The sequence below is a fragment of the Parasteatoda tepidariorum genome, chromosome 11 (genome assembly GCF_982258835.1).
Source record: "Parasteatoda tepidariorum strain Cologne lab strain chromosome 11, Ptep-v5.0, whole genome shotgun sequence".
Lineage (NCBI taxonomy): Eukaryota > Metazoa > Arthropoda > Arachnida > Araneae > Theridiidae > Parasteatoda > Parasteatoda tepidariorum.
Window position 1 is genome coordinate 16583207 of NC_141765.1, and position 27575 is coordinate 16610781.

At 27.8% G+C, this 27575-nt stretch overlaps 1 protein-coding gene across 3 annotated transcripts in view; it reads left to right on the forward strand.

Annotated features, from left to right (window-relative positions):
• The first annotated feature begins 1392 nt into the window (after positions 1–1392).
• LOC107455457 (L-asparaginase) overlaps positions 1393–27575 on the forward strand; it is a 44989-nt gene continuing 18806 nt past the window's right edge. The window contains exons 1-7 of one of the 3 annotated variants that reach the window (XM_016073033.4): positions 1393–2097; positions 3804–3924; positions 5579–5690; positions 10810–10935; positions 13259–13342; positions 20636–20762; positions 24924–25036. In XM_016073033.4, the coding sequence (XP_015928519.1) occupies positions 1875–2097; positions 3804–3924; positions 5579–5690; positions 10810–10935; positions 13259–13342; positions 20636–20762; positions 24924–25036 (906 nt within the window). In that variant the 5' untranslated portion in view covers positions 1393–1874. Of the gene's footprint in view, positions 2098–2741; positions 2873–3803; positions 3925–5578; positions 5691–10809; positions 10936–13258; positions 13343–20635; positions 20763–24923; positions 25037–27575 lie in introns of those variants that run through there. The other 2 variants (XR_001585572.4, XM_043050159.3) reach the window with 2 other exon arrangements.

The following is a 27575-nucleotide window of genomic DNA, read 5'->3' on the forward strand; positions in this document are numbered from 1 at the left end:
TCATCCGATCATGGATCAATGATGATTCGAAATTTGTCCCTCTATCGGTTGTGATGTAGGTTGATATGCTAAAACGGGCAATCCAACCCGAGGAAAATGCTGGTGCGATTGTGGTTACTGACATGTCTGATACAGGGAAAATTTCTGGCCAGAGTGCATAACGATCTATGCACGTTGAGACATTTAATGTGAGACCGTGATTTCGGAGTCTTTTCAAAACTTCAGTAGGATGCTGAATATGCTCTGGTTCTGAATTGTTAAAGGCTAAAATATCATCTAAGTGCCAATAGCAGAAAGGTAGATCTAGAAATATTTTATCCATAAAACGCTGAAATGTCTGGGCAGCATTATAGAGTTCAAAATTTAGAAAAGGAAGCTCCAAATAAGCCGAAATTGGTGGCTATTGCGGTTTTAGGAATATCAGCCTCATTAACTGGGATATAATAGTATGCTGGAACGATATCTACTTTTTAAAATATTGATTTCCATCGAGAGCATGTGCAAAATCATGCAAATATGTAGTGCCAAATGTATCCGGGAAATTTTTTGTAATTTAAGATTCGATACTCTCCAACTGGTCTTACATTAGAATTTTTAATAACAACATGAAGACCAGAGGGAAGACCAGAGACTTTTTGAAGGACGACAAATACCTTTTTCATACATAGTTGAAAATTCACTCTTAACTGCTTCTAAAAATTGGGGAAGTAAGCTACGTGGCTTTCAATGTAATGGTGAACCTGTCGTTTTGATGTGGCGAACTGTGGAATGTTTAATAGATTTTCTTTCTTGTGATTGGCTAGTAATCTTCGAGAATTCTGTAATAAATTTTGAAAATGCATACTATTAGGTATAGTTTTAACTGAGCACTGAGAAGAATTAACAAAATATCAGCCTGACTTTGAAGAAGTGTTCGAATCAATAAGATGTTTATTTTTCAGATCAACAAGTAATACATAATGCATTAAAAAAATCTGCTCCAATAATTGGCGAGGTGACATCCGCGAAAATGAAATTGGCGATCGAAATGGGCTGCAGGTGGCGTAGAGCAGAACTCTTTTCCTATGGCAACACTTCACATGCTTTCCCCATTAGCGTCTGGAAAGTCATAGAGGAAGGAAGTACGTTAGTTTCTCTCTTGATTTTCATATAGATTAAAATCTTTTAACTTGAGAAACTATATGGAACTGAAAACTACATTAAACATAGTTCTAAAGAAAAGTATCATGGTTATTTTAAAAAATATTTTTCTTAAATAAAAAGGAAAAATATTAAGAAAAGGGAAAATAGCGTAGTACATTCCTATACAACTGAAAAGAGGAGGAGAGGGAAGGGAGAAGGGCTAAAGGCATGAAACCGGTCTCTCCCCAGATGGCGTATTCGAGTGTTGCGATCGCGAATACTGGCTAAATGAATGACGGAAATAAAATTGATAATTTTAAATGTTTTGTTCCGTAAGTTTTAATGGGTGAATTATTCGCGTCATAAGTGTCAAATGGACGAGTGAACGATCAATATTTTACTCGTTTACAAAATTACACATAATATTGCTAGGTGGCGTTTAATTCTTTATTTTTCCAGGAACCCACCGTAGCCTTATGCAAAGACTCTTTTTTCAATCGGGCTTTTTAGCGCCAAAGGATACAAGCGCATTGAAAATCTTCTTGTCCTTCCGAACATCGCTCGAAATTCGGTCTGTTGTCGGTGTGTAGTTCTGTTTTCCACTGAGAAAGTGGTCAGTGAGGTTGCAGATATTTCGTTGTTTATTTTGTTATACGTATAATTATTATTTGCAGTCTTATTTATGACTCTAAAATAGTTATTCAAGTTGTAAGGAATTATTTTTAACTAAAAAATTGGAAGACTGTTGCAAGATGATTTCTGCAAATATAGATTTCGATGGTGAAACTACAAGTAGTTCTAACCCAAAAGAAAGCTTTCAAAATAAGGAAGCATCATTTTTACAAAATCTTGTCCACAGTAAACCTATGAAGAAAAGCAATTCTCTTCACAAAATAAAAGCAGAAAACAATTTCACCAAAGTTCTTGTTCTCTATACTGGTGGAACTATTGGAATGATGCGTACTGAAGAAAACGGTAAAATAAGTGATATTTGTTTTTTTTTTTTTTTTTTTTCAATTTTTGTAAATGAAGCTCTAACTATTTGCGAGCTTTTAATCGATTATTTATACAGCTTATATAAGTATATCGTAATTAAAATTAAGGAATTGCTTCAATTAAAGCAATATTTTTCGAAAAAAATTGTGATTGCGTCATCCTTGAAAAGTTAATTTGCACTTAATATTGAGCATTTCTACGTTTATTTTAATAAGATCAATAGTTGTATGAAGTAAATAAGTTTTCAATGGCTTCATCCCTTTCCTTTCCTTTACTTTTTTTTTTTTTTTTTTAAATAAAAGATGATAATGTAATATGTATTATTTGTTTAAAAATGCATCATCAATTAAAAACGTAAACTTGCAATAATTTAAATGCAAATGCGTTTTATAACTGCAGATAATAACTTTCTATGAAGGCTTTCTGAAAACTGTAGCTAAATTAATTTGATTGATAAAGGTATTAGTCTTTAAAAACTTGTAAAACACTGTTGTGAAATAGATTTTTCAGTGATAAGTTTAGGATGAAAGTGAAGTTTCTCCAAAATATTCATGTGCTAATTGTCATTTAGGTGTACTCTGTGTAAAATAACTTTTCTATGAAAAGTGTGCAATGAAAGTAAAATTTATCCAAAACATTCGAGTATAATTGCAGTGATCTAAGTACATGCATACTGATTATTGTATCAAAATTGATTTGGTATTTTACTGAGACAATCAAGTTTTTTGCAACTCTGTATGGTAAAAGAAAGTTTGTAAGTGAATTATTTTGCTTAGATATTTATATTTAAACAATACAATTATATCAGATATTGTGTGTAAAATCCTGCCAAGTCCACAATTTATAGTTTTAAGGGAATCTTGATTATCATCCATTAATCCATGTAAGAATCCAAGCAGTTAAGAGTTTTTTTCTTAATAGATGAAATTGTTACATTTAAAAGAAAGTAAATTTTTTTTTTTTAGTTGTCGCTTAAACCAGATTTTTTAGGCTATTTAGCCCAGAATGTGATATACTATTTTAAGCCCAAATCAAAGGTGACTTAATCATTAAAAGGTATTTCTTGTAAAAGAGTGGTGTTTTTATTGCTTGTCAGTTTATACGAAAATATCATATTTATGCATTGTTTACATTAATGTTTTGCATTAACATTATATAATTTTTTGTATGAGAGTCAATTGTATTTTATAAAACATAAATTTTTTTTATCAACTGAATCAATTTAAATTTTAAGATAAAGAACAGGAAATGCTCATTTTATATTTAATGTTTCCTTTATGTTGAAATTTAATTAGCTAGTTGACAATTTAGCATGAAAAGAAAAAAAATGCTGATGTTTGTTTCTATTAGGATTGCTCTTAAGTTAAATCTAGCTAGTTAACAATTTAGCTTAAAAGAACCACTGATGTTTGTTTCTAATATTCTTGCTTTTATATTAAAACCAACTAATTAACAATTTAGCAGTATTAAATAAGACTATATTCCAGTTGATGATTTGGTGACGCAATATAGGAGGTCTTCACATTAAGTATGTAAATAGCATTTTCTGGCTATGAAGATAAGAAATCCAGAATTTTTCTATACCTGTATGTTATTATCATCCTATCCTAAATTATAATTATATGTATTTGAAAAATATCATAAATATTTTCCTGTTAAGTAGCTTTCAGTTTTTTTTTTAACAGTTTATGTTCCTGAACCATGTGTTATGGGCCAAAAAGTTAAAACATATCCTCAACTTAATGATTTGAATGGGGCTACTGAATATCACATTCAGTATCCCGAAGAAGATGTATTAGTTCTTCCGTGAGTATCTATCTAATAAATAATTTTAATCTTATGTTTTTTAACAATCTAAAGCTCAAAATAATTGTTTTAATTTGAATTTTTCATTCTTTAATTTTAAGAGCCTTATATTTTGGAGATCTAAAATTTCACCTTTATCAAGAACTTTTATTACAAAAAAGGCATTTGTTAATTTCTTGATAACTTGTTTAAAATAGAATTATTGTTATTTGCATGAAAATAAGGCTTTAAAATTCATTATTTTCCAGAAAAATACTTTAAATTCTGAAGTAAAATTTTATAAATAAGCAATTAAAAATAGTTTAATAGTGTGTTCTAGACGCACAAAATTCCAATAAATTTCTGTAAATTTTTCTAAAATCATTTAAAAAATAGCGTTATTAAAAAAACATTTTGAATTTATAAACTATCCAAAATTGAGGATACTGAGATATTTTTAATTAAATATTTGTTACTTGACTTATTTTCCAAGTTCTGTTACAAAATATCAAGTTACAATTGTTTGGATATAAAAGACTTTCTTTCACTTTTATTTTATTATTATTTTTATTTTATTTTACTGAGTTTTTGCATAACATATTTAACTTGATGTGTAAATAACTAATTAGGGACTCCATATGAAAGAATATTAGTTTGCCAATTTCTAACTCATCAGCATTTAAAATTGATTATAAAAGTAATTCATCCAAAGAAAATTTTCATAAATCTTAAGCAAGAAAAAATTTGTTAATTTTAGCTGACGATAGAGAAAATGAAAAAAAAAAATTCTTTACATTATGCATGCTTATTTAAACAGCTTCTCTAACAAGCTTTTACCTGTTTGAAAATGTTTTTCATTATCTTCTCTATTTATACACAGACTAGTTTTTACCGTTCTCAGATTGTTATTTATTAAAGGATTTATCAATATTTAAATTAGATTTTCATTCTAGAAATATTTAAGAATCTTGCAAATTTTATAATTTTTAAAATTACGAAATAAAATTAAACCTATTGTCAAAGATACAGTAGGGAACCGATTATCCGGAACAATCGGGACCATCGCTATTCCGGATAACTGATTTTTCTGGTTTTCTGAATCGCTACAAAAAGCTGTTTTTTTTATTGTTAAACCCAACTAAAAAAAAAAAAAATATTTGGAAATAATCTTAAAAAGAAGAAAAAACGATGAAGTAATACAGTAATGATTATTTCTAAAGTGATGGTATGGTAAACATATTTCAAAAAAGAAAGAAAAATCCTAAAATCTTATGAGTAAAAAAATTTTTTTAAAAAAAAATGTTGGGAAAATTCATTGAATTTATTTCCGGTTTTTTGGTTTCCTGGTTTTCTGATTTCCGGATAACGGGTTCTGTACTGTACTTTCATTTTGAATAGAATTTAAAAAGATAAGTTTTGTTGAAATTGTCTTGAAATTGCTTAAGTATTTCTTTGGACCATTAAAAGGAAAGACAAATTGGAATTTTCTCTGCTATTTTTATAGTTTTTTCTTTTACAAAATTTTAATTGAAGCATTACATTGTTGATTCTGTTATTTTTTCCTCTTTTTTTTTTTCTAAATGTGTTAAAGTAACAATTTTTTTTTTTCATTTATAAATTTACCCACTGCTAACTTTGTTAGTAAATAAAGTTTATTTTATTTATTCACAAAAAGGGATACTGGTGAGTCTTCCAGAGTTGTTTATACAGTCCAAGAATATAATCCTTTATTAGATTCTTCAAATATGACTATGGATGATTGGATTAGAATAGCAATGGATATTAAGGTATAGATTATATCCATTTTTTTCTTATTTTAAGTTTTGACAACAATTTTATTTGAACAATATTTTGCTTGGCAGTAAATATATTTCAAAAATCAAGAGACAATTTTTTAGTATTAAAGAAGTAAAAAACTCTTACTGACTAACTGAGTCTTATATTTTGAATATGATTAAATGTGTACTTAAAACTTTTAAACATATAGTAGGGGTGCACAACCTTTTTGAGTGAAGGGCCACATGCGCAGCAGATTGACTAATGAAGGGCCGCATGTCAAAGGGAACACCCAAAGTATTTTAGACAAACATATTCATAGCAATTTTAGATAGTAATTGTTATAAAAACATTGTTGTAACCACTAAATTCTTTTTCTAAGTTAACCTTGTAATATCTTAGCATAAAATTAAATACTTTTAAATGTTTAAAGTTAAAAACTTCTAAACTAAGAAAAAACTGAGCCTTCTAAGAAAAAACAGAATCAGTTAATCAGAAGAAAACTTAGATAAATTGAAATAATTAAAAAACTATGGGAAAATACATGTTTCTTAAAAGTCATATTACATAATGCATAAGTCCATTTTAACATAAATTTTAACTTTAAAAAATTTGTTCATAGAAAAAAATTTTAAAAAAATGTTCTAGTTATTAAAATAAATACAAGTTAAATACTTTGATTTAAAGAAAGTTTATAGGGTTAAAAATGATAAAAATTGAAACAAAACCCCATCTGCGGAAAATAAGATTTAGCATTTAGAAGGGGAATATACTTAAACTTTAAAACATTTATTTTAAATTAATGATAGGAAATAGGGGCAGAGAGAGGGAAGAAAGAAAGAAAGCATTAATCTTGAATAAACTATTTTCCGTAATAATAAAAAACTATTAAGATACTTGTTTAAAATTTTTTATGGCGAATATTTTTTTAACATGACACTTTCTATTTACAATTAATATACATATGCATAAACAATTAGTAACATTTACATTACTTAACGAAACTTATTTTGATTATATTTTTTACTGTTAAAATTTAATGATATACAAATCATTTCCCAGCGTACAATCATGAATGATATGAAATGGTGGAAGTATAGCATAAGAAAATGGTTAAAAAATTTTCTTAATGGTTATCCTGTAATTTGCAAAATTTTTGAATATTGGGATAATTTTATTCACTTGATCATGTGATTCACTTGATCATGCTTTTTCGAGCCATTAAATGAATTTGTTAAAAGACTGCTCTGTAATTTTGAACAGGCCAAATTTATTCTGGAAAACAGTCTTGGGACAGAAGCTGTTGTTGTGGGTAGTATTAAATTAGGGCAAAAAACTTAAGCACTTTTGGAATTTGTCCTAGATGGTGTTCTTCATTTCCATATTTTTAAATCACGTGAATACAAATAGCGATGTGTTATTTTATAATTGCCTAAATACTAATTGTTATGTGTGCTTTTTAAATTGCGCAAATATAAAACGCAATGTGTGATTTTCAAATTGCGTGAATACGAATTGAGATGTACAATTTTAAATTGCGAAAAGACTACTCACAGCACATGATTTTTAAAATGTGTGTATATGAATCGCGATATATGGTTTTTAAATCGCGTGAATATGAATCGCGATGGATGATTTTTAAATCTCGTTATTTTTAATGCGAAATGCGCTGCGCAATTTTAAGATCGCGTAAATACGAATTACGATGTGTGAATTTTAAATTACGCGAAGAATTAAAACGTATGATTTTTAAAACGTATAAATACGAATCTCGACATGTGATTTTTAAATCATGTAACAACAAAAAGAATAGGTTGAGTGTGTGATGCTAACTTGCACTTGTTCATGGGACAAAAGAAATATACACGTGTTTTGAATTATTTTTTAGCAAAGGGGAACGCGTTTAATAGAAATGTACACAACTTGTTTTTATTTTTCATTTTTATTCTTTTTAGGAAGGTATCGATTTTGCTAAAATACATAATTACTTTTTAAGTTCCAAAAAAAAATTAAAACAGTATCGAATTTTAAGAGTTGTAATATTGTGCTAAAATATCAGGATATTCTAAATTACAAGTAAAAAGACGTTCGAAAAACCTCTTATATTTATGTGAAAATCGACACAAATACAGCACATAAAAAGTAATTATTTTAATGCGCGATTCAAAACTCGCGTGCTGTCAAATTATATGAAAAATATAAATTTTTTTTAAATCACGGGTAAAAAGCGTAGTAATACCTACAAAGGAAATTATCAAAATACCTTTATATTTGCGGTGAAATTGGTGTAAATAAAACGCGTCAAAATTTTATGTATTTAAATGCGAAATTAAAGTATCAAAATAGCGTATAAAAAATATCGGACTTTCAAAATCTTGTAGAGATGTGTAACAATAATTGCCAAAATAACGATTGAAAAATAATTTGATTTGCAATAAAATTGGCACAAATAAACCACGTCAAAAAATGGTTATCTAAATGAGCGATTATTTAATCGCGATTCGTAATAATATCGTGCCAAAATATCAAAATTTTAAAAACCATGCGGAAATGCGTAGCAACAACTGCCGAAAAAGATTAGATTTTTCATGAAGTTTGCACAAATAAAGCGTTTCATAACTTTTTAAAAATCGCGATTTCAGAAAATACGTGAAAATGGGCAGCAATAACTACCGGAAAGTCATTGAATTTACGATAAAATCGGAACACTCGAAGAGAGTCAAAAGTAATAACTAAAATTAGAAATTCGTGTATCGTAATAATGATGTGTTCAAAATAATGGTATTTTCAAAACTATGCCTAAATCTGTAGAGGTAACCATCGAAAACTACATTGAGTGAAATTGGGTGCGTCAAAAACTTAAATGCGTAAATTTCAAATTTCCGAATTTTTTTTTATTTAAAAAAAAAATTTTTACTTTTTATTTTGTTCAGATTGCGGTAGCGGGCCGCACATTGAGTGTTGGCGGGCTGCATTTGGCCCGCGGGCCGCAGGTTGTGCACCCCTAACATATAGGATTTTTTGGGAAATTAAAGAAACTAGAATATGTGAGTAACTTGCTGTAAAAGCTGGTAATCAATGCTAGAGTAGTGATTACTTAAAAAAGACGGAGTGTTGTTGATTTATCTGTAAAATTTCTATTGTTACGGAGCAAAACCTAATATTCAAAATAATGGAGAGCGCAAAAAATAGGACAAGTTTTGTGTGATTTGCATCTTACCCCTTTAATTTTGAAAAGGTATCTAAAGTGATTCTGTTAGTTTAAATTTCTGGGTCTTATTTCTAATAATCCAATGGACCAATAATTTGAATCCTTTTTTAAATTCGTTTTTTAAAGATATGCCCGAAAAGTTATTATTTTATGATTAGAATAAAAATGCAAGTGAATTCGACAAAGAATCATTTGTGAAGGCTAGAAATTTTTTTTATGTGGGGGTTAAAATTTACTATTAAAACCGGTTAGAAATTGTTCCATACGTGATATTTTACATTGAATCGAATGAGACCAAAATTAAGTTGATGAGAAGTTTGGAAGTTACTAAGTATAAAACAGTAAGTTTTAAGGTATAAAGAAGTACAATTTTTGATTATACTGTTTTTATTGTACCAATTTTAGATATACTAGCTTTCTCCTAATTATTTCTGTATTCTACTATTTAGGAACCAACCCACACATAGTAGGTAAACTAAACAACTGAATTAAATTTAAGACATTCTAAATTTTCAGAATACATAAAATTCTGTCTAGAATAATTCCTAATATTCCTAAATATTTCTGTATTCTACTATTTAGGAACCAACCTATTGGATAAACTAAACAACTGAATTAAATTTAAGACATTCTAAATTTTCAGAATACGCAAAATTCTGTCTAAAATAATTTCTAATAGCCCTAAATATTTCTGTATTCTAATATTTAGGAACCAACCTATACAGTGGATAAACTGAACAAATGAATTAAATGTAAGACATTCTAAATTTTCAGAATTCACAAAATTCTGCCTAAAATAAAATGAACTCTTATTTCAAACAATGATTTAGGAATTAAAACAATATGCAGAGAAGAAGGGAAATAGGGGTCTCTGAGATGAACAAAGACAAAATGATCTATGTTATTGAGCAGATGATAAATTCTCTACTTCTTTATCCGTATGCTAATATGCATAATTATATTTTTTTTTTAATCTTTTAAAAGACAAATCAAATCATGAGAGTTATATTTTGGCTATTCAGGCTTTTAATTACAACTTATCGAACAGTGGCACCAAGGGAAATCCGTTGTGTTATTTGATACCTTTTCTCTGAAATTAATATCAAAAAAGAAAAAGTTTTTTTTTTTAATTTGTCTACCAGGCCAAATATAAATTTACTGCACTAATTCTTATTTTTCTTTTTCATATAACTAAGTATGGAAATGTATGCATCCCTAGATACATATCATATATTCTTTTACGTCCTGATTTATAATTTTTGGCATATTTTACATGCTATAGCATGTAAGCGGAATCACTGTATCTGTCTGGAAATAAAGATACTTTATTCCCAGATAAAATAATGCTGTTTTTTTTCTAAAAATATAAAACAATTATAAGCATTTTCAACACATACTCAAGGTATTTCTAAAGCTTATTGATTTAACGAGAAATTTTTTTTACGAACTCATATTTTTCTCTTGATTCATCCTGTGATTTTTTGAAGAGCAGTTTTTATTAATTATGGTGCATCTGTCTTTTTATAAGATACTAATATTGTTTCACTTATATTATAGACTTTACTATTTATTGCTATCATTTTTTTTTTTTTTTAAATTATCTCTAGTGGGTGCTTGGTATTTAATGCTTATTCAGCTTTAGATTAATGGTGACTAACTTGTTGAGGAGGTAAATGCAGGTAATGCACAATGTTTACCTCATTTCTACCATTTTTGTTGTTAGTCTTAAGAATTCTGAAGCCGTTACCTCCATCGCCTAATCCACAACTGGCTGAGGGATTATTTTTCTTCTATCAACGAAAAATTTTCCTATAATTCTATATGCTATATATTAATTTCTTTGGAATTTTATTTTATTAAAATGATGTTAGTTTTGGTTTTAAAAATTTTATTGATCCTTTTCATTTTCCTTAAATTAGGAAGCATATGAGGCTTTTAGTGGATTTGTTGTTTTACATGGAACAGACACAATGGCATATACTGCTTCTGCATTGTCATTTATGTTAGAAAATTTAGGAAAGACAGTAGTTATTACTGGCTCCCAGGTAAAATAAATAAATAAATAAAATGTAAGTTTGTAGTTATGGTAAAATTGCTATAAATGTTAAATGTCTTCAAGTTTAGAAAATTTGTTTAGGAATTTTTCTAAGCTAATATGTTGTGTATTACAATTTTTCTGAATTTGTAAAATAGCATTAAAAGATTACCTAAATTCTTTTGTAAATTAACTGTATGGGGAAATAATTAAGGGTTTTCATAGCGAATAGGTTTGTAGGTACATGTAACAAAATAAATTTTAAAATATCGAAATACAGTAGAGAACCATTTATCCGGTATCCAGATAACCGGGAAACCAGAAAACCGGGAAAAATTTTGATTGGTTTTCCCGCCATTTTAAACTAGAACGATTATGAAAAAAGCGGAAATTGTACTCATCCTTGAAGTTGAGTAGAGGAAAATGTAAGGAAGGGGAGAATTTTTCCCCCCGTTTACCCAGAGAAACGTCATTTCCTTTGTGACCTTGAAGGCAGGGAAGGGAGGAATGTTTTATTTTCTCCTTTAGGCCATCAATCAAGCTCAAGGGTGTGGCATGCTGATTTCGTTTTCTGTTAGATTTACGAGGGGGGTGGGGAAAATGCATTGCATGCATATCAGTGAACAGAAGATGAAAGAGAAAAATATATTTATCTATATGACATCGATTAATAAAAATAAAATCTTTTTCTTCTGAATAAATTCTCATTCTTTGGAAGTGCGGTATCATTTGCAAGTTTTTATTGATGTGGAATCACATCTGCTGTAATTAAATATCGTGTTTTTATCAACAAAAATAAATAAATAAAAGGAGAATTGTTTATTAATTTAAACATAGGATTATTTTATGAAGCAGATTGCAGTTTTGTTTTTCTGATTCCACTACGTTTGATATTTTTTTCTTTTCACGATAAATTTCGCACTCAATAAATTAATTCTTTTTATTCATAAATTTTATCATTAGGTTTTTTTTTTAAAATTCCGTCGATCTTGTCTTGTTTCGGGTTTTAATATTTATGCTAGTGCCTTTTTTAACTTTCGGTTCGATAATTTTCAAGAGTTTTTATTTAGATTAATAAGTTTTCCTTTTATTTTATCGTTTCCCCCATATAATTAGGTATAAAATACATTGCATTATTTAACCATTGGTTTTGTTTATATTAGTTAATTTAGGAATTGTAATTATTTTTAAAAATAAATACGGGAATTTTGTATTTTTTAAACTTGTTTTTCTTGTCTAAACTTGCAAATTTTTTTATTCTTTTAAATGTTATTTTTCTACCATTTCTTTTTTCTTTTTAAAGTTAGGAGTACCTTTCTTTTTTCTTTTACTTTATGCATTACACTTTCTCTTTGTAATTCGGGTTCGATAAAACATCGATTAACGACACTTTTTGGTCGATCCAGAAAACCGGGAAATTCAGGCATCCGGGATAGCGATAGTCCCGAGCATCCCGGATAATTGGATCTCTACTGTAATTATAATGTATTTTCAAATAGTGTATATATCTTCTAGTGAAAAGATGTGTTCTATTACTATGTGAGAAGAAATGTTTGTGACTGATTTAAGAAATTATTTATTATAAATTCCTGGGATACATCTCTAACAAAACATATTTGTTTATTTTTTAAACTTATGAATGTAACATTAAATTTATTTAACAAATAGTAATTTATTTTAGCAATTAATGTGCTTTCTTTAGATGTGTATGATAAATAGAATTTTAAAATTAAAAAATGCAGTTTTATTTATCATTATTTTGATTTATACCATATAAGAAACGCATAAATAATGTAGTATATGCATAACATGATATAAGAAATGATAGAAAAGAACAACAACTAATCCCCCTCTATAAGTTGTTCGCCTGTCTAGATTAACTGCTAAACCAATGCACCTCAAGTGGTCAGACTAAACAGGTTTTACTATAATTTCTTATGATTTTTACATGATTTTTGTTTAGTTTTATATTTTTTTGTAATTTATTTTAGCAATTAATGTGCTTTCTTTAGATGTGTATGATAAATAGAATTTTAAAATTAAAAAATGCAATTTTATTTATCATTATTTTGATTTATACCATATAAGAAACGCATAAATAATGTAGTATATGCATAACATGATATAAGAAATGATAGAAAAGAACAGCAACTAATTCCCCTCTATAAGTTGTTCGCCTGTCTAGATTAACTGCTAAACCAATGCACCTCAAGTGATCAGACTAAACAGGTTTTACTATAATTTATTTTGATTTTTACATGGTTTTTGTTTAGTTTTATATGATTATAAACATATTTTAGTACTCATAAATGATGTTGCTCACAAATTTTTAGATACCTCTCTATGAAGCTAGAAGTGATGGTCGTGATAATCTTATGAATGCACTTATCATTGCTGGAAATTATTGTATTCCTGAGGTAACTAATTGCAATATAGTTTTCAAGAATTATTATATTCCAATTATACAGAATATTGCAGATAGTTAAAATAATATGTATAATATTTTTATCAGTATTTAATGCATCTCTAATTTCTCCTCATATCTAATTTCTCCTCAAAAACATGCCCATTTTTTAAATTGAATTGTGTAGTTTTATTTCTGCTTTGAGGACCAAATGATAAGACTCGTTGCTCTCTCTTAGGATCTTCCAGCCAAAGAATATTTTGTGATCAATAGTGTATGAGGAATGAATTGTGTATATTTTGTTTTGAAATTTGTTAATTTGAAACATAAATTTTTATCTAAATTCAACAGGCAAGTGATAATTGTATATAATGTTTGGTCTTAGTATGGGAATTCATAAAAATTCCTTTGTTGTATTTTACAAACAAGCAACGATGCGGCAAGCTTATATTTTGGGAGGATGGAAATTTCCATTTAGCCAAACCAAGTTTATAATTTGACCAAATAATAACTTTGCACCTAGAAATATTCTTACATATTGCATTAAAGGAACATCAAGGGTAACTCTTAAATATTTTCTAGCAGATTAAGATACAAGTAAGTATTAGTTATAAATAATGTAGTTGTCACCTTTTCCTATTTTCCAGTGAGATTTTACTTTTATGTTTTTGTAACCAAAACTTATACTGCAATGTTTTTCTCTGTGTTTCATAAATATGATATAAAATGATCTTGCTTACCATTATACCTACCGTATTTTTCGGCGAAAGCGCCGCTTCGTCACAAGCGCTGCTTCGTCACAAGCGCCGCACCTCGATAAAAATGAATTTTTAAAAAGAAAAGTTATAGTAAGCGCCGCAATGGCGCTGAACCGCGTATATCAGCATCCTTTCAGAAGAGACCTTTAAATTAACATTTAGAATATCTGTATAATAAAAAATTACATTTTTTTATGCATTTCATAAAATAAAGTTTTAATTTCTAAATTATAATAAAAAATTTCTTTTTCAGCAAAAAAAAAAGCAACAAAAAAAGTTTTCTCTTTCAGCAAAAGAAAAAAAGAAAACAACAAAACTATATAAAATAAAGTTGTTCTTACTAGTTGGCACCGCGCCAAAAAACAGAAGAACAGCAAAAAGAATATTTATATGTTCAGTAGCTGAATTAAGGCTGAACTGATTACAGGAATCCGTAAAACAATGCAATAAGAAAAATAAAATAAAAATTTATTAAAAGAAAGATTTTAAAATAAAAAGATTTTAAAATTTATTACCGTTAACAATTTGAGGAAAAACTAATACATAATAACGAAACAGCTAATAATAACGAAATAACTAATAATAACAAGAGTAAGAAATAACTAAGCAGGCCCCAAAAAATTCTGAAGAAATGAGCGAACGGGAAATAAGTTTCACTTTCACAATCTTTGAGGGTGGAATTTTAGTGAGTAGAATGCCCTCTCCTTCAATGGAAATAACCCAATGTGACTCAATATTTAAAAGGGGTTGGGGAAAAGAAAAGGGTATGGGACCCCTAATCCAGCATTCCAAAATTTGGCACTTAATCTGATCTAATCTTTTTTTTAATTTTTTTTTTTAAGAAATTTATATTGATAAGACAAAAAAAATCAGCTATATTCTTTTTATTTGGAATTTTATTCTGTTGAAGTAACTTACTTTATTTTATCTTTTAAAAATAAAAAAGAAGCTTGAAAAAAAAAATAAATCTGTGTCAAAAGAAACATCTGTTTCTTAAGCAGTTTAAAATAAAGTGAAAAGTAAAAACACTTGCATTTCCACTGAGCAAAATAAAGAAATGGAAGTTAGAAAAAACTGATCAATCAATCTTGACAGCTGTGCTTGTGCTTTACCCCCAAATTTCCCTCTTCTGTTTGACCATAAATTGGCCACACCCAGTTGACATTGAAACTACCACGTGGACAACAAAATGAATTCTATCCCTTTTGCGGTTTTGTTGCTTGCTTGTTTTTTTTTTATCGTTATTAGTTTTTAGCTTGTTTTTTGTTGTTATTCATTGTTAGTTTCTTAGCATAAATTGTTAAAAAAAAATTTTTTTTTGGTAGTTCCCTGTTAGCTTTTTTTTTCTTCTTGCGAGGTAAGCGTCTTTTGTTAAAACAAAATGTTATCTAAAAGAAAAAACGAGAACTATGATCTCGCTCCAAAGAAGAAACGATTATTTCTTCTTCATAGGATTCTGATTATTTCTTCTTGATTATATTATATAAATTATTATTTTGATTAGTAAAATTTCTCTTAAGATGGGCCAGTTTTAAATTCACCCCACTCCATCATAATCTACAATCGAAATTTGACTAAATTTATTGGTTTTTCTGAAATTAACAGTGGAATTGAATTATAGTAATATTTGGGGGCCATATTGGAATTTCCGAAAGAGATCCGAAGTTCGGCATTTCGCCAGTCCCGCGAGTGTCGGGTTTAGGGTCCTATTCTTCCTTTTCTGTTCGCTTAAATTACTATTGCCAAGGCGTTAAATAGATTTCTAGCTTGCGATTTTTCCTTAAGCTGGGGGTGGATATAAGATGCATACCTTTTAAATTTTTTCCTTATGCGATGTTTTTTTTAAAATTATTATTTCGTTTATTTATTTTCTTACAGGCTGCTGCCGAAAGTTTGCTAAGAATTGGCGATGTTCTGCAGCAGATCGCAATACGGACGAATATTTCGTCGACTTAGTTATTAATTTTTTTTAATAGTCTTTTCTCTCAGAAAATTATTTCATCTTAAATAACTTTCCTTGACAAATTTTTTTGCTACAAAAAAATATTTCGTCGGAAGCGCCGCATGTAGGAAAAAAACAACATTTTTTTCGATAGTGACGCGGCTCTTCCGCCGAAAAATACGGTAATTAATTTAAACATACATATAAACTATCTGATAATCAGTGATTAATCTTAAGTTCTAAAGAAATTTCTGCTTACAGTGATTGCAATTTTTAGTTCATTAGCAGAATACCAGAAAAAAACTTTAGGAAAAGTGCAAGTGTTGGCAGTTTAGAAATGAAGTATGATTTTTGTAGCATAATATCAACAAACACACATATTTTTTAAAATCTAATCTAAGGGTCTTCAACCTTTTGCACCTGAGGACCACAGCAATAATTTGGAAAATTGTAGAGCCAGACCTGTAGTAGATAATTGTAAAAAAATTCAATAGCAGAAGAAAAATAGCAATTAGTTTTAGTATTATAAGGACTGAATTTTTAATTTTCTTAGAAATTTTTAAAGTTTAAGTTAAATATCACTCTTAGATCAAATTAAACTAATTGTTTCAACTATACAACAATTTGAAAAAGATTGTGTTTGCGAATTTTTTTGATGGATAATACAAAAAACTAATATTACGAGCTAATTTCTATCTTTCTATTTCGGAGGAAACTGGCTTGTTTAGATTCGAAAATGGGAACTCCAAAACGAGTGATTGACAAACAGGCGTTTTAATGGCAAGGAAGGGATTAAATTTGTTGAAGACAAAATTGTAAATTAGGTATCTAAAACTATACTTATGCATACTTTTTTTCATCGCTATTTAAAAAGTGAAATGTGTTAATACTCACTAATTTTAATTGTGTTTACTAAAAAAGTAAATATTGCATTTCGCACTGTTCATTTAGTTTTTTTCTGATCATTAAATAAATGGCTTGCTATCAAATACATTTAAAACTATTAGTAAGCTACCCTGGAAAGGTACAAAAAGCAACAAAAATCATAACTTTTAAATTCCTTTATTAAATCAAAGGCAGCCAGTTTCACCCACTGTTAAAGTTTAGTTGCTGCATGTAATTGGTTGGTGCTATGTAAGTTATGCACTAAAAAAAATATGGTCTACTAAGTGCAGCTGAGGACTTTTTTTATCATGACTAAGACAGTTTGAGGGGTTCAATACTAATATTGTTGGTGGTAGTGTAGTTTCTTTTAATGACAAAAAGGGTTTTTGCTGGTTCATTACTCTCTGAAATGCAATAGTTTGCAAATTATTTGCAATGCATGCACAATGAACCTGAAAAAAAAATCTCTATTGATTTGTGATAGATCATTTCACATGATCACACATTATTGGAAAAGGAGAAGAAAAAAAAGTGTAGTTGAAACCAGGAATGAGATTTTTCTGCTTTTTAGCGGATTTCCGCTTTTGTCTCTCAAATTTCAGCTTTTTTATCAAAAACTCCGATTTTTTTATTTTTTATAAATATTTCACTGTTTCTGAAAATTCAGTTGTTGAAATAAAATTATTATATTTATTGTCGATTTTCAAATATAAACAGAAAATTCAGTCTAGGTAGCTGCCAACTCTTACTCATTTTGACTTATTTTAGCTATTTTCTTCGCTTATACACGCAGAAAATAAATTTTCTGTAATTTTGCCCTCCCTCCAGGCAGGGCTAAAGAGAATACAAGGGCTAGTTCACTCCGCTCTTAGAGCTGAAGCTACGATTTCCCTCCTCATGACGTCACTGTGTCTACAGATCTCGGAGATCGCAAGCAAAGATATGATAGCTTTGCATCTTTCTCTTGTAAAAATAAGTTAGACTTTTTCTGGTTATTAACCTTCAAACTTTACGTAATTAACACATTATTTCCGTTCATAAACATAGTTCAAAAAAAACTTTCTTGGTTATTATATTAAAAAAATACCATTTTAAACTTATAAAAACGTTTTGCTAGTTGGTGAAAATGACACGATAAATACTTTATTTTAAAAAGTTCAGTTTTAACTTTAACTATTAAGAAAAATGAAGGCATATATCGACACTTTTTTTATCTACATATTCTTTTATAAAGATAAGTTAAGTTAAATTTAGAATCCCTGATTTTAAAATATGTCGTTAATAGCAATTTGTTCATACTTAATCATTAGGAAACATCAACCTTAAACGCTACTGAAACAAAATAATAATTTAGGTTCATAATGACATCAGAAATTTTACAATTGTTTATAGGCATTTAAATTTACGATGATATAATATATAGATATTTAAATTGAAGAGAATATAATTTTTAAAAAAAATCATAAATATTTAGAATAACTACATTAAAAAATATGTTATGAAATTAGGAAAATTTCAACTATATACTATATATTTTATTTATACTTTTTACTTACATTTTAATTTTCTTTGACTTTATCTATTTTTTAATTCTTTTCACCTGCCTTTCTTTATGAAGTAGCGAGGCGGTTTCTATTTAGATAATGAATTTTTATAAAAGTTCTTTACGACAGAATAAACGTATTGCGGTTTTATATTAACTGTGTCATTTCGGAATCCATTCTTTACATAGTTGTTCATTTACTTTAGGGAACACGCGAAAAATTATGCTTTTTCCTTTTGTTTTTATATCAGAATTTTTGCAAGTTGCAATCGCGCAAACTGGCATTTCGATAATAGTTTTAAATTCTTGTAAATTCACTGCAAAAACTGAGGAAAGTCATTATAGAAAATAACAAATGTCTTAGAATATCTCGCAAAAAGAAATGATCCAATGTTAGTTAGAGCTAGTAAGGCCAAACGCTCCGTTCTTGAAGTAAAAGTGCGAGCTTTGCGCCAAAGTGACGTCACTAGAGTGACGTCGGAGGATCGGCGCGGCAAGAGATACTTCAAAGGAGTGAACCAGCCCTTCTATTCTCTTTAGCCCTGCCCTCCAGGTAGCTCATATTTTCGTAACTCAGGCATCGCTGCTTCGTGTTTGCCGCCGCGAAAGCAAACGAAATAATAATAATTAAAAAAATAGCGGTGGATTTGCGGTAAAAATATTTATTTGCTGATTCTATTTATCTTTTACATTTTTGTTTATTATGGCTAAACAAAAACCATACAAACAAGCTATATAGAAATCTCTAACCCAGAATTTGCTAATATCTTGATTCTTATTCACGAGATTTTAATATCAAACATTGATGTTCACATTTACCTGATTTAAAATTTTGCTCGTTGTGATTCCTTTCAGGTGATTTAAATGTCATACATTGCTATTCTTATTTACGAGACTTAAAAATCCAATAGCGCAATTTCTATTTCGCATTTTTGAAACCCTATGAAGCGATTCATATTCATGAGAATTTAAAATCCAATGTCGGGATTTGTTTATGCGGTTGTAATATCAAACTTCGATTTTCGTATTTATAAGTGATTTTAAAAGTAGACATTGTGGGATTTGTATTCACGCGATTTAAAAATTATGCATCATGGTTCATATTCACACGATTTAAAAGTTATGCAGCGTGATTCGTATCGTATTTAAGCTCTCAAAAAATTATGCATCATGATTTATATTTTCGGATTTTTGAAATCCAATATAGAGTTTCATATTCATGTGATTTAAAAGCCACGTATCGGGATTCATATTCTCTCAATTTAAAATCAAATATTGCGATAATTATTCACACAATTTTAATATGCATATGATTTATATTCATACAATTTTAAAATTAATCATCGGGATTTATAATCACATGGTTTAAAAATCGCACTTTTTTGTCAAATTTTTGGATATCATAGCTTCTACATATTATATATTTTGGATTTCCTCTTTTTTACTTTCGGACTACTCTCATCCCCGTGAAACAGATTCAGATAATTAAAGTTCGACTGCACCTGTAAAAAATTATTGTGTATACTTTAGTTTCTTTGATTTTTTTTTAAGTTTGTTATTATAATCTTTAATTAATTTAAGAAATTCTTGATAAAAAATGCATTCTATTATTAAGAAATTTTAAGTGAAAAAATCTTTAAAAAAGAACTTAACTTTAAAAAACAAATTAACTTATACTTTCACTTTGTTACTGTTGCAATTTTAATTTATAAAATATGTTACTCTATAAAAAATTTCTTTTTGGTATCTATTCAAACTGGTTGAGATGAGATTTTTATTTAACTAGAATTGTAAAGTGTTGTCAGAACAGAATGTACTTAAACGGAAATTAAGTCTGAACTAAAATTAGAAATTCTACCACTGAACGGGGACAATCTTCATCCATAATTTTTTAAAGCTTAAACTTTGACTGATACATAGAACTTAGTCCTCCCCCTAAGAAAATATTCAATGCATGTCAATTTTAATTGTTATCAAATCTTAAATGCTTAGTTATGCTTTGAGTGAAAAGCATGGAAAGTATCTCAAATTAAAAATATTTTTAAGATAAAAGACTGGGTTGGCTGTTCAATGCCAATTCAAAAATATGTTAAAATATAAAAGACTCAACTTATTCAATGATTGTATGAATTTCTTTTGATCACAAAGATTCTTAACTATTTATATATGTCTTTTCAGGTAACAATTTTATTCAATAACAAACTGTTTAGAGGAAACAGAACAAGTAAAATTAGTACATCTAGTCTTGATGCCTTTAGTTCTCCTAATTTACCTCCTCTTGCCAAAATGGGAATTGGAATTCATGGTATATATCATTATAATTTTTTATGTTTGCTAAACTATTTCTATTAATACTAAACTATAAGAAATTTTTCTAATTTCTGTAAAAATTGTCTTATCAGTTATCAGTGTTAAATTTTATGCTGTGAATTACAATGATGATACTAAAAGTTATTATTGCCATTTTCATTACATTTTTGTGTGAAAATACTTCTGTTTTTATAAATGTATAAAGATGTTATAAAGTTCCTTTTAGTTTTTGAAAATGTGTTGTTGATGTTAAAATTATTAACAAAAATTACAAACTTCTTTTTAGGCATCATAATATATAAAAACACTAAAAATGTAGGTTTTGAATTTGGCAAAGAAATTATTTTCCATCTTCAGAACATTCTAAAATACTTTAAAATGGTTTAAATGAGATTAGGTTTCAACTACAGTTCAAATTGCGTTCTTGGCATTTATGAAAATGAAAAATTTTAGTTCAAAAATTGAAAAGTTCTTTAAGAGATGGCTCTATGACACAAGTGGTAATTATTTGCATACATAGAAAATGTGAAACTTCATATGTGTAACAGTGCATACATAATAGGAATAAATTGGTTCAAGTTAAGAAATAAATCGATAAAAAAAACATTAAGTGTATAGGACTCTTTTTTTCCTTTGAGGCATTGAAAAATTCAGAAATTTGAAGTTTAAGTTAACAAGGTTTGACTGTATATATACAAGTGATTCTAATAGGCTTTGGAAACTAAGAGTCTTTAGAACTTGTGTCTTCCATATTTCTGGTCCTTTTTTACTAAATTGGGGTTCCTATTTATAATAATGTAAATCAACACATTAAATATATATCTAAAAAGTAAATATTTTATGATTAGGAAAAGAAGTAGTAATGTAACAAAGTAAAAAATATTGTAACATTATTTCATCAAAAATTTAATAATATTATTTTTGCCCTCACTTTAATTTTAAATTTTCTAGAACAAATCGTACTGTAAAAAATTCGAAAAGTTAAAAATCGTGTAATGTAATATACAGGATGCATAGCGTTTTTAAAAAGTGCTTAAAGGTGATTATTTCAAATTTCCTTTTTATAGGCCCTTAAAGGTGCTTTTAAAAAGTGCTTAATTTTCCCTTTTCCAAAGTAACATATTTCTTCTTTACCATGTCAATTTTAGCCACAAATTATGTGAAACGTGTGGTTTTCACATTGCTCTATTCAACGTTTTTACAATTCATTCACCCACAATTAATTACGGCATACCGTCGGTCCGTAGCATATGAAAGTACCAATCATTTTATGATGTTTGATGAAATACTTGAGGATTTGCATGTGTGTTATACTGACCTGGATTCAGTAGGAAGGATTCTTGCACTCTCGTGTGCAACTCTGCTGAATTTTGCAAGAGACTCTTAGTTTCAGGTTTTATTTTCTGCCCTCTGAAATCAAACTGCAAAATCTCTCGGGGACCAACTAAACATTGCCAGTTTTATTCCCTATTAGAAAACGAAAATATTATTTTCCTTCTTAATGTCATCATTAGTGAAGTGCCATTGTATTCATCATTGGCAAGCTAATGGCCTTCTCATGCTCTTCTAATTATTGATCAGTACTGTATTCCTTTAACTTAACTTGGGGATTATTCACCAATTACGTATTTTCATGTGGGTCCTCAGATCAGTTAAGAATTCGAAAGCTTCATTCCCTCAAAATTTCCACCCCCTTTTATTTAATAAACATAGGAATTAATTGCAATTTTTAATAGTATGAATTCTCACCTGAGGGACTGTCCACTAATTGCATAAAAAATGTATACTTTTGTTGTACTTTATTATTTTTTCTTACTTATTATAGTTACTTTTAAAATCTCTTAATTTGTTTTATGAAAAAGCTTGACAATATTTAGATGCAAGATTTTAAAAAAGTATGAAGTAAAGAGCTTTCACTATTTTAAGTTAAAAAAAAATCTTATGTTATTTAGATTTGTCATTCCGAAAATATTTAATGATTTGATTTAAAAACAATTGAAATAAAACTTCAATTATCTCAGATTTGTTAAATAATATGAGTGTAGGAACCATATAATAATTTACCTCTAACAAAAATGTTTAGCTTCAATACTCATTGTACTTACATTTCAAAATCATTTGAATTTTTCTTATTATTTTATTAAAGAAATAATGAACCAAGTAACAAATGTTAACACAAATTTAATAGGGCCATTCAGTATGATTAATATTAATCTTGTTAATGTTTTATTGAATGTGCTTTTATAAATAACCTTTATTTATATCTAAAAAATACATCCGATAACCAATTTAAATAATAGTTCAATTAATTATAATTTTGAAATTTTTTTTTGTATAATTAAATAAAATTATTGTGAATTTAAAAAATAAAATGAGCCACTCAATATTGAATATAGAGTCTGACCTCTATTTAACGAAGTCTCTAAATTGTGATAAAAAGTTCGTTATATGGAAAATTCATTAAATAGAAAATCTCCAGTTGAAATACTTAAACAACACGAAACAGATTTAAAATTCTTTAACACTAGAGATAATTAAAATAGCAATTGATACACCTTTATTTTGTAAATTATTATCTATTATCCAATTGTTTCAAATGATTTTAACATTTTATCATATGAAGGTTTGGTGATTTCTTCATCATTTCCATCTTCATCTTCATCACAATTTATTCCTTACTGTTTTTATTTTCAACACTGTCCAAAATATCTGATTCGGTTAATGTTTCTGTGTTTTCAGCTTCAGAATCAATAAAAAGACAATCATTAATCAGTACATCATCATTAATTTCGTGGTTCTCTCTTAGCTGTACCCAATTTTTTTTTAAATTTTTCTGAAAGAATATCAACCTCCTTCTCCACACTTTCTAAATTTTTTGTACTGACTAAGAATTTAGACTGACTTATGAACTAGACTGACTTATGAACTAGACTGACACTGACTATGAATCCAGCTTCAGCAAAACTGTTATGAATAGTATGATCTGTAACATCATAGTTCCATGCTTTAGAAATTTCTGTTATGCTTTCTTGTAAATTGACTTTTGACTTGGATTCCTGTATGATATGCAAACAAAAAGCGAAAGGGATTTTACCGCTTTCTCTCAAAGTTAAGCAGCTGCGAAAATCAATTAAGGTATCATTTCCCTCATAGAATGCGTTAACAAGTTTGAAATGTTTTGGGAAATAAGGAAAGTGTATCTTAAAAAAAGGTTCGTTAAATAGAAAATTCACTTCACCATTTGGTAGTTATTTTACGAAGAAATTTCCAAAATGTTCTTAAGTTAACAAGTTTGTTACAAGTTTGAAATGTTTTGGGAAATAAGGAAAGTGTATCTTAAAAAAAGGTTCGTTAAATAGAAAATTCACTTCACCATTTGGTAGTTATTTTACGAAGAAATTTCCAAAATGTTCTTGGTTCCTTGAAAAAAATCGCAAAATGCAAGTTCGTTAAATGGAAGTATTTAAAATTCTGCATAAATTGTTTTTATGGTGATTAATATAATCAAGAAAAAGAGTTCTTTGTCAGAAACTAGTTCTTTTATCATGATCATTAAAAGTATTTTGCATTTTGTTAATGTGTATATGAAGAATTTTCAACAAGAGGAAGAAAAAACTTTTATTAGTGTGCATATCCTGATTATGATATTTTTTTAAAGTGCTTAAAAATATTTTTTGAGTGCTTAAAAGGTGTTTTTTTGTTGTTGAAAAGTTTAGCTATGCACTCTGATACAGTGTTTACAATTTTACTATAGCAGCCACTACATCAATATTAAAATGCTTAAAAGCATAAGAACTTTTTTAATTAAAATCCTTTTTTTTTGCTAATTAATGTGGAAATATCCAGGATGCGTTAAAAAATCTTGTGCAACTGAATGTTTAAAAAAAAAAAGATATTTGTTTCCCAATTAAGTTTTTTTTATGAAGTCCTTCATTTTAGCATTTTTTTATATTTTTTCTAGTTTAATTTATACTCTTACATTCTTAACTTTATATTTATTTTCAGTCTATTTCAAAATTTCATCATAGGACAATTTTTTTTACCATTTGTGTATGCATGTATAAGTACATTTCTGTGTGTATGCAAATATGTATACACGCATGTCATATAATGACTATTTTAATATACTTTTGTTATGCATTACCTTCTCTTACAGTGGAATGGAGAAATATTTTCCGCCCATCAAGTATTGAAAAGTTCAGTGTGCACAATGTATTAAATCGAAATGTTGGATTGTTGAGATTATTTCCTAGCATAACTGTTGAAGTGGTTTGTAACTAGTATATTTTTTATGAATTTGTATTTATATCCATATTGCCTGTGATTTTTCATTTTACTGTTCTTTATACTTTTTAGAAACTTATTTTAAAACATATTTGATGGTGTACGATTTTATTTTATAGATTTTATTCCATTACTTCCATCAAAGTAAAATAAGCTCGAAACCTATTCTATTATAATGTACAGTGTGTAAAATTATTATTTAACAACAATTTAATTCAACCCGAATCTAAACAACAAATTGCCAGTTAAAATTGACTTTCCAAAAGGCAATTCTGAAATTCTTATCTTAAAAACTAATATCATTGTTAAAAAATAGGTAATCCAATCCATTTCAAACATTATTTTTGTTTTTATTTAACAAAAATCAATTTTTATAAGTATACTCATTTGTGAATGATCCCATCTATCTCATTTTTTTATGATCTCTGATAAATTTACAGCAAACTAGAAAAAAGAATAATGAAAATTAATAACCAAATGTAAATTGTTATCCATTGTACTGGACTTTACTTTTAATATACTAATCTTAATTTCTATGTATTTTGATGTAAATATAACTGATCTAAAATCAGCAAAATTCTAAAATATGCAAATAGTCTGATCTAAAGCTATGTAAATTTCTGAGAGTCTACTGTACTGAGATGCAATCCTAATGCATTAAGGGTTAACCTTTACTTATGCTAATTAATTTGTGTGGATGTTTAAGTTACAAAATTGTATTTTACCTTGATAAAAATTTTGTTATTCAAGTAATTGAAATTTTGTCCCTCAAAATATCAAGTTTACCTTCAATTTGGAAAATATGATCCCTGTTGTATAGTGAGAAAAGCAGTCAAAATTTTGAACCCCTTAATTGTAATTTTTTTTTGGATATTTCACCATATAATTTAAGCTAATAAAAAAAAAATTGCACACAATCTGTGTAACTTTTCTAAAATATTTTAATTAAAAAAAATTTAAATTCATTATTTTTTTAGTATTTTGTTTAATAATGATTGAATTGTAAGGGATATCACTTAAAAATATTTTTTGATGAAATTCAAAGTTTGAATAAAATTGGTTGTCAAGCTTACTGAGTAATAAAAATTATATATGTTGGATTTTTAATATTTGGAAAACTGTTTTTAAAATTCTATTCAAACGTTAAACTTTTTTTTATTTAAAATGAGAAAATTTGTTTTCGAAATTTTTATTTTTTTCTGTTATTATTAACGTATTTTAAAATTGTAAAATAATCTTTACATGGAATTTTTTAATAAACATGCTTAAAAGTTGTGTGTAATTTTTTTAAAATTATTTAAATAATTGCAGAGACATGTCCATGCATGCAAAGATTAGTATTAAGTGCCTTAAACTTTCAACTCGTTTTTCTGACTGCATTAGTGAAACTATATTTTCAAGAATACAGCTTACAACCTATTTTTTGATCGTGAAAATTTTGAATTAGTTGGAAAAAACATTATGATCAGACAAAGAAAGTAGGTTTTCATGTCTATTTAATATTGCATGTTAGTATATGAAGCTCTGATCATTACGGCAAAAGTATTCAACTGTTTGTTTTCTTTTTCACACTGTACATATGGAACCAAAATTTAGTTTTTGTCTTGTTATGTGTAAAACTAAATAACAAAGTGTTAAGTTTAAAGCAGAACATTGGCATAGAAATGTTGCTAAGACCTTACGAAAGGACATTGAAACACTTATCTGAAAGGCATTACAGTAGAGCGCCGATTATCCGAACGTCCAATTATCCAAACTATGTCTAAATTCTTTTTTTTTTTTTTTTTTTTTTTAAAGTTTAAAATATTTTTTAAGATCTTGACAATTTTTCTAAATTAATTAGAATAAATAATATCCCCTACATCCGAATAACATATTTAATTTACAACCTTTTTAGCAGTTTTCTTATAGCAGCCATACATACATGTATGGTGATACAGTTAAACCTACCTACCCCTTTACAACTGAAAATTATCTTCCAAGAATGCGAGCTTCATTTTGATAGTCTACAATGGTTGGAATGCAGAAGGAGTTTATGAATAGATAAGTGCTGAAGTTTAATAATTGGGGAATGGGTAGTTGTCACTTATGTTTAATGATTAGTGATTACAGTGCTTGGAATAATAAATCTTGGAATAAAATTCTTAACAGAAAAACTGAAGTTTCTGAACCAGTCGATCTTTCGGATGACAATGATGAAATAGTTGATTTTTAATGAAAATCGGAACTCCACAGACGAAGATGAAGAAGTAAGTGATCAAGTTCAAGATAGAAGCATGCAATTCATTAGATATTGCAATGAATTGGCTAGAACGTCAAAATGATGTTGATCCAGTTCAATTTTTTTTATTTAAAAAGAATAAGGGATATATGGCTTCTAAAAAAAAAAAACGCATCTTCTTTGAAACGAAATCTTTGCTGGATTTCTTTTTCAATGAAAAATATGGTAAAATCAGTAATTGACAAAAAAATTATAAAAAACTGAAAAAGTTTTAAAAAAAGTTAATAAAAAATATTTAAAAAT